This window comes from Pollicipes pollicipes, unplaced genomic scaffold, assembly GCF_011947565.3.
Source record: "Pollicipes pollicipes isolate AB1234 unplaced genomic scaffold, Ppol_2.1 Scaffold_4740;HRSCAF=5597_pilon_pilon_pilon, whole genome shotgun sequence".
NCBI lineage: Eukaryota > Metazoa > Arthropoda > Thecostraca > Pollicipedomorpha > Pollicipedidae > Pollicipes > Pollicipes pollicipes.
The window spans coordinates 6,544,806-6,560,603 of NW_023596545.1; the positions used below are offsets into that span (position 1 = coordinate 6,544,806).

The 15,798-nt window shown below is 55.6% G+C and overlaps 1 protein-coding gene across 1 annotated transcript in view; it reads left to right on the forward strand.

Annotated features, from left to right (window-relative positions):
* The window catches only part of LOC119098472 (SH3 and cysteine-rich domain-containing protein), a gene marked incomplete at its 3' end in the record, with an annotated part of 116,431 nt that overhangs the window by 50,993 nt on the left and 49,640 nt on the right, over positions 1-15,798 (forward strand). The window contains 3 exon segments of the mRNA XM_037221398.1: positions 9,916-10,049; positions 10,774-10,833; positions 13,199-13,360. Coding sequence (XP_037077293.1) covers positions 9,916-10,049; positions 10,774-10,833; positions 13,199-13,360 — 356 coding nt within the window.

Consider the following 15,798-nt stretch of genomic DNA (forward strand, 5'->3'; position numbering starts at 1 on the left):
AGCTACGTCCGAGGAATTCCGTTCCAGCGGGTGGTGTGTTTATGGAGCTCTGTGGCGGCGGGAGCAGCATGGTGCGTTGGCAACTGGGGCCCCGCCGGAAAGTTGTGGCCATTAGCGGGCTCATCAGCCATTCCGGGGCCGTGCCGGGCGTGCAGCACTCTGGCGAGGCTGTGAGAGCAGATCGTCCGTCTGCGGCTGAGGGACGACCGAGCGTCGGTCGGCGAGGGACGACCCGGGGACGACCGAGCGTCGATCGACGAGGGACGACCCAGGGACGACCGAGCGTCGGTCGGCGAGGGACGACCCAGGGACGACCGAGCGTCGGTCGGCGAGGGACGACCCAGGGACGACCGAGCGTCGGTCGGCGAGGGACGACCCAGGGACGACCGAGCGTCGATCGACGAGGGACGACCCAGGGACGACCGAGCGTCGGTCGGCGAGGGACGACCCAGGGACGACCGAGCGTCGGTCGGCAAGGGACGACCCAGGGACGACCGAGCGTCGGTCGGCGAGGGACGACCCAGGGACGACCGAGCGTCGGTCGGCGAGGGACGACCCAGGGACGACCGAGCGTCGGTCGGCGGGAGACGACCTGGGGACGACCGAGCGTCGGTCGGCGGGGGACGACCCAGGCACGACCGAGCGTCGGTCGGCGGGGGACGACCCAGGCACGACCGAGCGTCGGTCGGCGGGGGACGACCCAGGCACGACCGAGCGTCGGTCGGCGAGGGACGACCCAGGGACGACCGAGCGTCGATCGACGAGGGACGACCCAGGCACGACCGAGCGTCGGTCGACGAGGGACGACCCAGGCACGACCGAGCGTCGGTCGGCGAGGGACAACCCAGGGACGACCGAGCGTCGGTCGGCGAGGGACGACCCAGGGACGACCGAGCGTCGGTCGGCGAGGGACGACCCAGGGACGACCGAGCGTCGGTCGGCGGGGGACGACCCAGGCACGACCGAGCGTCGGTCGGCGAGGGACGACCCAGGGACGACCGAGCGTCGGTCGGCGAGGGACGACCCAGGGACGACCGAGCGTCGGTTGACGAGGGACGACCCAGGGACGACCGAGCGTCGGTTGACGAGGGACGACCGAGCGCGGGTCGGCGAGGGACAACTGGGCGTCGGCCAGTGGGGGACAGCTGGGCGTCAGTAAGCGTGGGACGATCCAGCGCCACCCAAGCGTCGATAATCGGGAGATGATGAGCGTTGGTCGACGAGGGTCTACCCAGTGTCGGTCGATGAGGTTACGGCGTGTTAAAATCATTGCCAGAGATGACAATTGACACCGTCTACGTGCGATTTCGGGCCAGAGTTCCAAAACTATTTATTGGTAGGGTGTGTGGATGGAAAAAACTTCAAGGGGGTGACGAAACCTGACGTCAAAATAGGCGTTTCATAAAGCCAGCAACATGACAGTTGAAACACATGAACAAAGGACACACCGTGGCCCCCATATGCATATATATATACACATGTCCGGTATTCATCATGCATCCAAGGCGTCCCTCCTGAAATGCATCTGTCTTTAATGCTGGAGCATTTTCCTTTCCAGACCGCAACCAAAACACCGGTGCGATGTTAGACGTCGCATCAGATTCTTCCGCTGAAGGAGACTGGCGGAATTCTGCTGACTCTCTTCGAATAAGTGTTTATGATGCTCCATTTAGATAAATGATGTCCTGAAACCCTTGCCCGGTGTTTCTGCTAGATGGTTACAACCTCCTTTATATTCGTCAATGCTCTTGATAACTTGAGTTTAGGCGAAAAATGGGCAAGTAGCTGACTAATGCCACCATTCATTTATCAGGCACCAAGTGTCCAACAAGGCAGCACGTTTCAATTGGAAAGCTCTGAATAATCGGCACGTTGCCAATATGGCGTCCTTTCTTTGAAGAACAAAGCCTTACGTAAATTCGACAGATTCTAGACCATTGATATTCTCTCAAAACATCTCTTTTTAAACGAAGATTTAGATACGTGTCCATGCCATATCTAACTTCAGAACTAGATGATAAACACATCACTGTCTGGTTACGTATATATGTCCAAGACATTAATATCTTACGATTTCAATTCTGCTCTGTAAAGGGTAATCATCAACAGGTCAGGTCAGGACGGATAAGGTTAAACAAGGTCAAATTCTAGGTTGGTCACCAAAGCGTCCCCAGAACCTATGAAACTGTTCCTAAGCAAAAGATCAAAAGTCACTTTGAGGTCAGTGACCTTGTTTGACCTTTTGAAGGTCATGGTGATCAAAATCTTACCAGACTGCTCTGAGCTTTGCATTTGAATAAGCGACAAAGATTACCCTAGGCAGATTTTCCTAAAACAACATGTCGACCAGGGTCATCTTAGGTCAATGACTTTTCTTACCCCTAAGAAGTCAGTGGAAGATGTATAATGCGGTTCTTGCTGTCAATAAATTCGAAATGAGCACCACAAACTATCCCATACAGCAAACCCAGAGTAATGAATCAGGTTGGTCATGACCTTAGTCTGACCTCCATACCTGACCTTATGTCAGCGTAATTTGCTCATTCAATATTCGTAGTGCCTAAGAAAACACCTCAGAGATGTATGGCTTCGTCAAACACTCCGTTATTGTATCAGATTGGACGATTCCCTAGAAACTGACTTCTCTGAAACCATGGCCTGACTTTGACCTGCCAGAGGTCAACGACCTTACAAGGTACATATAAATTTGTGATGTCAAACGATCCGATATTCACCTGTCTACAGCCATGCAAAGTTTGGTGCGGCTGCGCCGCGCCGTTCTGGAACCATTTTGGAAAAACCTTCGGGGAGGGTCAGTTTGACCCCCACCCGAGCGCATGTTAACTGCCCCCCCTCCCCCAATTTTCAGATTTAGGTTGCATTTGACCTACTTTTGTACGGCATTAAACATGCATGCCGATTTACATAGTTCACCAGCCATCTCTCTTAAGAATGCGTCATCTTTTTCGTTCGCTCATTGGCCATTGCCTAATGTTACAGCCGCAAGACCCGCGCCGCACGGCCTGGAGACTGCAACGCCGGGCGTCAAGGCTGTTACTGCTATGACTTGCGAGCACGCATGTTCAACACCATATTGGTTAGGTTTCTTATCAGTAATCAGCTCTGACAGGATCTTGAGCATTTTAAGACGAACATGGGTTAGCCATGTTAACACAAGGAACCCCATTTCATCTACAAGCTACAGTCAGGGAGAACTCAACATCTCTGAAGAACACAGAAAACACGGAAATTGAATCTATGTCACAACTTTCGGACCATCTGCGGTAATCAGGGATGTTGTTGCGTCAGTGAGGGTTCCTGTGCTGATCCGGGGCTAACTGCGCGAGTTAGAAGGCCTCCCGTGTCAGGGATGGGAACATCGTGATATGATATACCCTGCTAATGGCCTCCGGATCGACCAGGAGATCCCGCCCCGTGCCACCAGAATGATAGCCAGAAGACACTTTGCGGTGGGACGGAATGGCCCTTCGGCCCCTAACCGGGAACGGTAATGTTCCCCTGGTGTTCTACTCGAGAGGCCCCTTGCCCGGCAGGAAATAAGGGGTCTAATTATTGTTGAGTAGAGTGGGGGTCTCATTATTGTTGAATAGGGTGGGTCGAAATTAATTTAAAAAATCAGCATGGTCATGCCATACTTGCCTAAGAATGTTTGTTTTCTTCAGAATTGATTAGTGAAACAAATTACATTAAAAGGTTTCAACGTGCGCTCCCAAAACTTCGAGAGTAAGGACAAAGATGGCATGGGTTACAGCTTCCGTAAAACCGAACCGCTTCAGCCACTGCAAGTGCCACCAGATAGCGGGCGCCGTGTTAATCTGTCTTCTGGATAGATAAATAGCTACGAAAATGCAAAAAAATAGAGATTTTACCTTAACTCTTCCACTTCAACCACCAGATTTCAGCCCACTTCGCGGTGCTTTAAAGGCCAGTCCGTTCTTTTCATCAGTCTAAAAATTGCGCACGTGAAACATGCGCTCACGCTGCCTTCTAAAGGTAAGATTTAATGTCATGAAGCGTCCAAGGATACTTTTTTAGAAGCGTAGTCATTTTCGTCCACTCGTTGGCCACAACTTAATATTAGCTGATAGGCCGACGCTGCGCGGCCTATGGAGACTGCAACGCCCGCGGTAGAGACTTTAGATACTGTTGCAGGTGTCCGACACGTGTTTTATACACCATGTAGTAGTAACACTGGTCCAACAATATGCAACAAAGCAGCCATACGACAGTTCGCAGTCAGTCATGCGGGAGACATCCGGGCCGGGGCAGTGACCACCGACGCCGGGTAGGAGCAGCGCGTAGGTAAGGAACATATTACAGATGGGCGTTATTATGTGGCTTGGTTCTTAAAGGAGAATTTCCAGTTTTATGGCTTTTGTCACATTGTTTCTGGCAGTTTCAAGCTCCCGAATTTGTTTCCGCCTAAAATGCTGCGACAAGTCTTCTCTCTTGAAAAGCAGCCAGCGAAATGAAGGCGCGTGAAAAATCTGTGGCATTGTGAGCCATCGATCCACTTTCAAAATTATCACCAGCCTATATCCAGACCGTGTTTTGACATCTACACTGTGGAGGCAGATGCTTCCTTAATGACCAAGAATGCCTAGCCGCTCGTGGAATTTCGCCTCCCCAGGCAAGACACTGTTAAAATGGACGAATAATCTAGTGAAGCTGGGTAGCCTTGTTTGCCAAATGACAGATGAGTCGAATAGGCAAGATTGTGCACTAGTGATAAACAGCACCAGATGCATGTCTAGCATAACAGCCATGACGATTGAATAAAGAGCGATAACAACCTCCATTCCTAACCCTCCCCCCCCCCCCCCCGCCCCCGCCAGTCATCGGGCTCGCTTTCCAGAAAAAGTTCCTGAAGCCCACCCTGAGCTTGCCCCCCCCACAGTTTTTGAAACGTTCCCACGCCTGTGGTGTAATATGAGCATTTAAACGATGCTGGGTATACTATTGACATTAATATTGCAGCTTCCCGCTTCATTGCACATTGATTGGATCTGTCCATGCTTGCCGCATTATTGTTATCGAACAAAGCTCAGTATCTGTATATGTTTCTATGCGGTATACCCATAACACATGCTCTGTTGGTATGTAGCTCATTTCAATTCACTATGAACTAAAAAAGGACACATTTGGGTCTCAGGGTTGTATTAAGATATACAGCCCCAGTCAGGCCAAATACAGACAGCATGATATGTACAGGGTGCGTGTATGATGGTTGCAGGAAGCAGGTATAATCTTATTTCCTGTAGATGATATTTTGCAGGAAGCAGGAAATGATGAAGGATGGGCCCTGGTTGGCCCTGGGAGGGTTCTTCCGTTTGATGATCTGAAATACAAAGTCAGATTATAGCCATTGCATGCATCACGTGACAAAAACATTGTCCACATCCATGGTGGGAATATAGCCTCATGGCCATATGTTTTGTTAAGCTTTGAACGACGGTTATTGGTACTCTCGGAAAAAATGTTGATTGATTTGGCTGGTTGTTTTACTGTGGCGAGGATGAAAGAAAAAACAGTGTGAGGATGTCTAAACGACCATGAGAAGGTATGATTTTCCCCCAGATGTCGGAAAAAATTAAAACTGTTTCGGGCTCACAGTTTCATTTTGATCGTTATCTTGGTGTCGTGCTCATTATGAAAGCCACATTTTCCGCTGATTTCGGTCCGGGTATTGACAATGCATTCCAATGCTTCTCTGCATTGACGAGAGCATTTTAGTTTCTATGGCATCTTTTGCTCAGGTGGTTTTGACGCACTGAGGGACAACTGAGAACTGCGGCCAAATGTGGGCCACGCCTGCAGTAGACGCCGAGGGCTCTCAGCAGAGTGGCCGCCGCCGCTCGCGCCGGCGGCACGCTTCACGTGATCGGACGACTCAGCAGTGGAGGTCCCGTCTTTACCCTCCCCGCCGCTCGAGGGCCCGCCCAACTCCTTTTCTCGACTGCGCAGAAAACGCATTGATCAACAGATCGGGAAAGCGATCTTGCTAATCATTTCTGACAAGGTTTCCAGCATGTTCCGACAACTGGCCCAGTTCCGCATGTCATTCAGAGGAGTTGCACACCTCTGGTTACCAGACGAGAGCGCAGCGGAAACTCGGCGACGTGCGCAGCACGAAAGCCTCAGCAACCGACAAGGACGCAGGTCGATGGCCATTGTAACCCGAGTTTTTGCAAGGCCGACGACAATCAACCGAGTGGCGTCGTCACATCCTGTTGCGCTGGCTCGCCAGCAGTAATGATCGCCGTTGCATTATGTATGACGCGCGAGGCTACAAGTAGCAACCGCTGGGCAGCAACAGAGCGAATATAGCAGGCCCTGCGAGCCGCCGATCGCCACCTTCGAGCCGCCAATTGCCGCTTGCGAGCCGCTGACTGTCGCCCGCGAGTCGTCTCCGAGCCGTCTACGATCCGCTGATTGCCGCTTGCGAGCCGCTGATAGTTGCCCGCGAGTCGTCTCCGAGCCGCCGATTGCCGCATGCGAGCCGCCTTCGAACCGCCGATTGCCTCTTGCGAGCCGCTTATTGTCGCCCGCGAGTCGTCTCTGAGCCGTCTTCGAGCCGCTGATTGCCGCTTGCGAGCCGCTTATTATCGCCCGCGAGTCGTCTCCGAGCCGTCTTCGAGCCGCTGATTGCCGCTTGCGAGCCGCCGATTGCCGCCTGAGAACCGCCGATTGCCGCTTTCGAGGCGCCGTCGAGCCGCCGACTGCCACTTGCGAGCCGCCTTCGAGCCGCTGACTGCCGCTTGCGAGCCGCCTTCGAGCCGCCGATTGCCGCCTGGGAACCGCCGATTGCCGCTTGCGAGCTGCCGACGACTGAGACATCTTCTGGAGTCGTCTGACATTACGGAAGCATCCACGGAGTGCCTGGCCTGGTCAGTATGTGATCCGCTGGGCGTTAGCGCGGTTGGCGTTCCCGGAAAAACATCGCGGCCGGCGCGTGACAGATTGGACCCGGGCGACCGGCCGACGGCGGTATCAAACTTGCTGCTCACGTGGCGGGGACGCAAGGAACGGCGAATCTATACTGCGTCGTGGCTTCAGTAACGGCACTGGGATGCGCTCTGTATATGTCAGTAGCGCTCACTCCGTTTTGAGGGTGTTGTGAATGTTCCTGCATACATACTGTGCATACAGACGCTGCGATTGGGGTGCTGCGGCGGCGCTGGCGCGCCGTAGGGTTGCAGCAGCAGTGTGCCGGCTGCAGAGCGGTTGCAACAATGCTGACACGGCGGTGTGAGCCCGGCAGTACTGACGCAGGAGTGCTGACGCGTCTCGTCGTGCAACCCTGGCCGTGCGCGCTGACTTAGGGTGACGTCAGACGCTCGTGACAAAACACGTGACGTCAGCAGCCCGTGAGGCGGCGACGAATCCATCATGTCCCAGCTGCTGCGTGCCGCCGAGAACGTCAACCGACCGCGCCACCAGCGGCGTTTAGTTCCGCTGCCGGGCGGCGAGGCGGCGACCGTGGCGAATGGGCGGACGGGGCCAGACGATGGCCCTGGCACGTCATCGATACGGACAACGGCAGCGCGACAGGAGCCTGCAGACCTCTTAAGTCGGACCCAAAAACCAAAGTCTCGCCGGAAAATGTTTGAAGGGATAACAGATCTTATCCATGGTGAATGAAGACACTTAAGATCAATTCTCGGGGCACGCGAAGATCCCACAGGAGCCTTTACGAGTCCACCCTGGCTCCTGAAACATCTTAATGTAGTTTGCTACTGGCTCCGAGTGCTGACATATCCTTCACAGTCACAGTTACAGTTACAACAGTTTTATTTAAGGCGACGCACGTGGTGGTTGTTCTGCACCTAGTCAAACAAGGAAAAAGAGCCCACACCGTACAGTGTGGTGTACGGTGTGGGCTCTACAGATATACACATACCCGTATAGACACACAGTTTCATTCGACGAGTCGGCGATTTAAAACAGTTAAGAATGCCCGGCGCGAGGGGACGCGGACAGCCGACGTAGGCAGTCGGCTCCACATGGCGGCGGCGCGGTACGGAAAGGGTCGCTAAGTGGCGCGCACTCGGACGCGTGGCAGATGCAGCGAGCCGACACCGCCCAAAACAGCCCGAGTTTGGCGTTGGGAAGATTCGGTGCGCGTTACGAATAAAGCACGCAGTGCACTAGGAGATCCGGGGACGTGCAGTGCCCTGTACACATTCAGGCAGTCCCGGTGGTGCACCAGGTCCGAGACGCTACGCCAGCCGAGCGCGTCCAGAACGGATGAAACGTGAGCACTGCGGCTGACACCACTCACCAGCCTGGCTGCGAAGTACATTACCCTGTGCATCTTGTCTAGGTGACGCTCGGTCGCTCCACCCCAGATTGGACAGGCAGTAGAGGGTGTGGGGGAAGACATGGATTTTGACAAGGAGCTTCAAAACCTTGCGAGTGATGTGGTGTCGGATCTTGAACAGGGATATGAAGATTGCGTTACAACGCCGAATGAGAGAGGAGATGTAGGGTTCCCAGGTGAAGTGGTAGTCGAGGAGTACACCCAGTTTTTTCCCTGAACATGATGGATGAATGCTTGTGCCGGAGATGGTAATGTGGAGGTTGCCACTCCTTGTGATGGATCTGGTGCCGATTAGCATGAAGTCTGTCTTTTTGGGACTCATTTTAAGGCTCCTTGGCTGAATCCAGTTTTGAAGGCACTGAATGGACCCCTTGACACGGGCTTTCAGGTTGGACAGGCCGACGACATCGGGGGCAGCGGAGTCAAGGAGTTGTGTGTCATCATCATAGGACAGTAGACGGCCGTGGGGTAGGAAGCTGGATAGGTGGTCGATGAAGATGAGGGCCAGGATTGGGCCGGCAAGAGATCGCTGGGCCAACCCGTGGGACAGATATAAGGCTGCCGGGCCACCACCGACCACCTGCTTCCGACCGCTCGGGTAGTCCTCGGGTAGTCCTCGGGTAGTCCTCGGGTAGTCCTCGGGTAGTCCTCGGGTAGTTCTCGGGTAGTCCTCGGGTAGTCCTCGGGTAGTCCTCGGGTAGTCCTCGGGTAGTCCTCGGGTAGTCCCAGGACTACCCCGGGGACACTCCACACCAATCCAGTTTGCTGAGGCGGACGTCGTGATCAGCGCTTCCAAGGGCTTCGCAAGGGTCAATGGTCGTTATCGACGCGTGATCGACCTTGATTGGACGGACGGAGCCCATAAAAACAGTTGAACATCCTTAATATGTTTGGGTGGAGGGGCTGTTGTCATAAAAATTCTGAATGTATCAGAAATACTGATAGAAGTTTTCATGCATGTAACTTAACAATAATTGGCTACTTGATCCAAAGTCTTTGATTGTTTCAAGCAGGTTCGAGGCGCTAACAATTTGAAAGTCTAACTGTATGAAAAATCGTCCATCTTAGCAGTACATTGAAGTACGGTGATGTTCGTATTTAGCACCGAGGACTCAGCACGAGAATGTCGGTATTGACTGCTTCAGTCCAGACACGTGTCTCTCAGCTGCTGTGCGGGCGCGGTTAGGACGCTGTCGTGCTACAGAACACTCGGCGCTGCCGCACTTCAGCCTTCGCTTTGGCATTGGGGAGGGGGAGGGGGGTCGCTAATGGCCATAGCAGCCGCATGTTTTGCAAATAGCGTGCCGGTCGTGACCGCTGGCGCCAGTCCAACTCAACAGGACCCGTCTCCTTGGCAAGCACCGACATTTCCTGTCCCGGCGGGCTCGTCGGCGGGCAGACAACTACCATCGCTTGGCATAAAACGGCTCGTATAATAAAGGGCGCGGCCACATATGCCCCAAGTCATCGCCCACAATGTCATCACGCTGTCGCCGGCCGAGCACAGTCTAAAGCATCCAACTGTTGGAGCGGCGTCGCTCGAGCCGGCCGGTGACGGGGCTGTTGTTCGGCAGGCGGAATGGCCGGGAAGGCAGCCGGCCACCGGACGGACCGACCGCTGCCAGCCTTCCAGTCGGAGCTCACTGGTTCCAAGAGTACACCTACAAGAAGATCACTGCCTGCGACACCTGCAATCAGATTCTCAGAGGTACGTGCGTCCGCCCGCCGCGCGTCGGTGGCACGCGCCAGCCGGCGCCGCGTCAGGCGGAGAGGGTGCTGTTTCTCGAGGACGGCGGGCGTGCGCTGTCACGAGTGCGCGCGCTCGTTTGCTGCCATTTCATAGGTGGGCCAGAATGTGACAAATTATTGCTGAGCGGTCGGAAGCAGGTGGTCAGTGGTGGCCTCACAACCTAATCTCTTTCCCACGGGGTGGCCCAGCGATCCCTTGCCGCCCCAGTCTTGTTCCTCATCTTCATCAACGATCTATGCAGCCTCCTACCCCACGGCCGCCTACTATCCTAAGCCGATAGCACCCAACTCCTTGACTCCGCTAGCTGATTAGTGTTTTTCCGCACTTTCAGACTCACTGCTTGGCAGCCACCTCTTAGATTTGGGGGTGATCACTAAAAGCATGCTTCGGTCACACTCTGCCCGACTGACCTACCGTTCCCAATGTGATCCCATTGTTCATTTGGTTCTTGTTGTTTCAACGAGTTACCAGTGTTAGCGAGATCAAGTTGTTTTCTTGGGCGTCTCACATGCAGACAGCAAAGTTAGTGACTTTCGTACGGACCCCCAAGGAAAGTTGCAGTTTGATAGGAGGGGGTTGTAAGAAAGCGTCATCACGGGCGCGGAGCCAGTGTGTGGTCGTTTGGGGCCGGCACGTCATCAGTGTCACATCGACGCAACAATGTGATGTCATCGACCGACAGGAGATGAGCCGGACAGCGCTCCTGCATCTGTGTCGGGCCGCCCGGGCCCTCAAACGGCAGGTCGGCGCCAAATCTTCCTCTCCTGTCCGTCATCGCGTGCCCGTTTGTGTGGGATCCTGAATTGAACCAATCAATCATCTAACTTACAACTCGCGTGAACTTGCTTTACCATCGCCAGCTTAAGGCTTTGTGCCTCCCCTTCCTCTCCTCCCCCTCCCCCGCTTGTATTTTTTCCAGGGAGGTCCCGACCAGATCCTCGCATCATATGAGCGTTTAGTCTGGCTGAATTTTTATTTGGACGCACCTGACCAACAATTTTAGACGTCTACACCGTCTGATCACGGACCTTGTTCCCAAAAGTCCGCATGGTGAGAATCATTTGCGGGCTACTGTGTCGGTTTTTCTATATATGCGCTACCGCATCGAGCAATAAGGCGACAGCGGTCGTGCTGCGACGCACACACACACACACACACACACACACACACACACACACACACACACACACACACACACACACACACACACACACACACACACACACACACACACACACACACACACACACACACACACACACACACACACACACACACACACACACACACACACACACACACACACACACACACACACACACACACACACACACACACACACACACACACACACACACACACACACACACACACACACACACACACACACACACACACCACACACACACACACACACACACCACACACACACACACACACACGCACACACACACACACACACACGCGCGCGCAAACTGCTTTGTGGAAGGCGTATGCGGCGAAAGTTTATTTTTTTGCTCTCGGGCTAGCAGATGCGTCGCTTTTGAATTACCAAATGGGGACGAATCATGATTACAACCAATTTACTCTAGACGTGGTCATGCTATAACTTTCAAAAGTATTGACGGCATCACAGCTGGGTAAAAGAAAGCAATTTGGCTCCGCTGAGTCATGCGTATGAGGTCACTTACAATCAATCACTGACCTCGGTGCTGACTGGAATGCGTTCGTGTTAGTGTCGTTTTTCCGCAAGTGTTTCCGTCACACTTTGTTGGTCTCTAGTCCCGTGGAGAAGACTTGGGTGGACAGAAAGTCTTTAATCTCAGGAACTGACGTATTTCAGACTTCAAACGTTAAGATTAATATGCCATCGTGGAATAAAATATGGCGAGATCCGTTTCACACGCTATGGCAAACCTATACATTTCCCAAAAGTTTTATCTGAATATAGTGTGATCCTTGACTAGCTTACGCGGACCACTTTGATGATGTGTCTGTGACCGACACAGCATGACACCGCTAACATCCAAACCTGCCCGCTGCTTGGGTGCTGCTTCACACTAACTTCCGTTGCTGGGTGTGCCCATGTGCAGCCGACGCCATTCACAGACCACATCCCTCCATGTTCGGCGGCGCCTTCCGCAGCGCGGGTCAGTGACGCCCGTGTCGCCGCCGCTGTTCGGTGGTGTCTTCCGCAGCGCGGGCCAGTGACGCCCGTGTCACCGCCGCTGTTCGGCGGCGCCTTCCGCAGCGCGAGCCAGTGACTCCCGTGTCGCCGCCGCTGTTCGGCGACGCCTTCCGCAGCGCGGGCCAGTGACGCCCGTGTCGCCGCCGCTGTTCGGCGGTGCCTTCCGTAGCACGGGCCAGTGACGCCCGCGTCGCCGCCGCTGTTCGGCGACGCCTTCCGCAGCGCGAGCCAGTGACGTCCGTGTCGCCGCCGCTGTTCGGCGACGCCTTCCGCAGCGCGGGCCAGTGACGCCCGTGTCGCCGCCGCTGTTCGGCGGTGCCTTCCGCAGCACGGGCCAGTGACGCCCGCGTCGCCGCCGCTGTTCGGCGGTGTCTTCCGCAGCGCGGGCCAGTGACGCCCGTGTCGCCGCCGCTGTTCGGCGGCGCCTTCCGCAGCGCGAGCCAGTGACGCCCGTGTCGCCGCCGCTGTTCGGCGACGCCTTCCGCAGCGCGGGCCAGTGACGCCCGTGTCGCCGCTGCTGTTCGGCGGTGCCTTCCGCAGCGCGGTCCAGTGACGCCCGTGTCGCCGCCGCTGTTCGGCGACGCCTTCCGCAGCGCGGGCCAGTGACGCCCGTGTCGCCGCCGCTGTTCGGCGACGCCTTCCGCAGCGCGGGCCAGTGGCGCCCGTGTCGCGCGGCCTCTGACGGCTCCGCCCTCCGCAGCGCGGGCCAGTGACGCCCGTGTCGCCGCCGCTGTTCGGCGGCGTCTTCCGCAGCGCGGGCCAGTGACGCCCGTGTCGCCGCCGCTGTTCGGCAGTGTCTTCCGCAGCGCGGGCCAGTGACGCCCGTGTCGCCGCCGCTGTTCGGCGACGCCTTCCGCAGCGCGGGCCAGTGACGCCCGTGTCGCGCGGCCTCTGACGGCTCCGCCCTCCCCGTCGCCAGGGCACACGCGGCAGGGCCTCAAGTGCCGGTTGTGCAAGATGAACGTGCACGTCGAGTGCCAGGGCAGCGTGCCGCGCTGTCAGCCCAAGTCACGCCTGCTGCGCCGCCAGAAGTCCACCTCCGAGCTGGAGACGCGCTACATCGAGGGCGCCGAGGACCCCAGTGAGTCGGCGCCGCACTGGCGCCGGCGCCAACGCCGCATCGCCAGCTGCGGAGGGGGCTGAGTGGGCTGTATGCTGTGTAGGACGAGATACACGGTGACCCTAGCTTGACGTAACGAAGCGTTTGATGAGGACCACGAAGGGCGGATGGTCAGAGCACACGGGGTAGGACCTACGACCTGCGTAGAAGCATTAGGACCTGCGAAAGCATAGGACATGCGAAAAGGCATTAGAATCAGAAAGGAATGGATGGCATACCCGTTAACAAAGGCTGATACCCTGGGGGCAAGATGGAAGGACGGTAGCAGGAGGTACGGCCGCGCCTCTTACGTGGACATACAGAGCGTGTTATCGCGCCCAGAACAGCCTGCATCTTTTGCTAAACCGAGCTTACCAAAGGCTGACATCTTGTCCTTAATACTCAATGTGCCGGGAGCCTACTGTACCGTCTCTCAATAAGATATTCATGTGATTCCACATGATGTCTTATCTCCCGGTAAACTTTGTGCAAGCATCAAACCCGGTCCTGTCTGCCGGTAATGGCCCTGTCCAGTTTCCCGGCATCCCGCAACGTCCTGTCTCCGGATGCAGGCGGTCTCAGTGCTGTCCCGAACCCTGACAATCGCGCTTTCTCCTGTTTCTCAACACTTCCCGTGCTGTCCCGCCCCCCTACAGTCCTTGCTCCCTCGTGTCTCCAGACAGTTCCCGTACCGTGTCGTCTTCCGACAGCCCCCTCTCTCCCCCGTCTCCCTACAGTCGCTGCTCTCTCCTGTCTCCCGACAGTCGCTGCTCTCTCCTGTGTCCCGACAGTCCCTGCTGTCTCCTGTGTCCCGACAGTCGCTGCTCTCTCCTGTGTCCCGGCAGTCCCTGCTGTCTCCTGTCTTCCAACAGTCCGTGCTCTCTCCTGTGTCCCGACGGTCCCCGCTCTCTCCTGTGTCCCGACAGTCCCTGCTGTCTCCTGTCTTCCAACAGTCCGTGCTCTCTCCTGTGCCCCGACAGTTCCTGCTGTCTCTTGTTTTCCAACAGCCCGTGCTCTCTCCTGTGTCCCGACAGTCCCTGCTGTCTCCTGTCTTCCAACAGTCCGTGCTCTCTCCTGTGCCCCGACAGTCCCCGCTCTCTCCTGTCTCCCGACAGTCCCCGCCCCCCTGTCTCCCAACGACTCCCATGCCATGCCGTCTGCGGGTCATCCGCGCCGCGCCGTCCACCCAGCGCCGGGCCGCGCCGTCCAGTCTCGGCCGGCAGATCGATAGGCGTCGAGTAACAAAAGTGGCGCTCCACCTGGCTGGGGCGTGCGCACCGAGCAGTGCTGTCACGCCCCCGAACAAGGAGGCCGGCACGCCGGCACGTGCCGCCTCTGTCAGACAGAGCCCTGGAGTCTAGACGGCCACGACGGTTAGCGAGCACTTCCGGCAGGCAGCACTGTTGGCGGGCTTTGGAGTGTGCCGACAAGCGAGCAAGCGACAGCCCGCCTCTGCTACTCTCTGGAAGTCCCTAAAGAACTCTTGTCAAGGCGCTGCCGCGGCGGGGCTGTTTTTACCAGAGCTTATCTGCCCTTGCCGTGCATCTCTGTTGTCGAAGACAGTCCCTGCACTAGAAAGTGGTTATTTCTTGCTTTCTAGAGACACCCTGGAGAAATTTAAGTCAAGGAAAACGTGAGAAAGTGCATCGGTAGCGTATGCTATGACAGGTATCAGCCTGTAAGTGGTGTAGCCGTTTTAACGTGGTGTTCGTTATCGGTAATTCCAAACGTCATTGCCGTAAGGGACGTCGCACTGTTCCTGTGCTCTCCATGCTAAGGTTGTTATAATCAGTGAACCAAAATGAGGGCAACGAGTAATTTACCTTTGAGACGGCGAACAAAGATGATTTACTTCTACCTCTGGTTCATTTCTGTGTTGTCAGCTACGTGTCCTAGTGGGTGTGACTACGTGACTCGGGACTCGGAACTTGGCGCCCACCAAGACCCGATTCTGGACACGTCTCTGCTGAATTTTGCAATTTGCCATGAGGTAGCAATTCATATTTATGAAACCCAGAGGTGATGCAGAACCTGTCTTAACAGTGGTGTATTCACCGTCTGTGGGCGTGGAATAATTATACGTGACACATCGCGCGTCTGTGGTGGGTCCCTTTGGCACCCGTTCGTTTGGCATGCCGTGCATGCACAACATTTGTAGCTGATTCGATTTTGGGCTGCGGTCGCACGGTTTCAGTTTTGTCTGCGCAAAAGCAAAAGGAGTCGTTTGCCCTTGCCATGATCGCCCTTTTGAAACATCCACGCGCGTTGTCTTGTGCGGTTTATGCTATCTTCGTTGTGCTTTGTGTGTATGGTTTTTCTCGTTCGGAATGCTTTGAGACGCTAATGATATTCTCGTTTGACATGCAATCTAACTCTGCGGACGTCCGCGGCACACATTCCGCATGGCGTCGGGCCAGTGC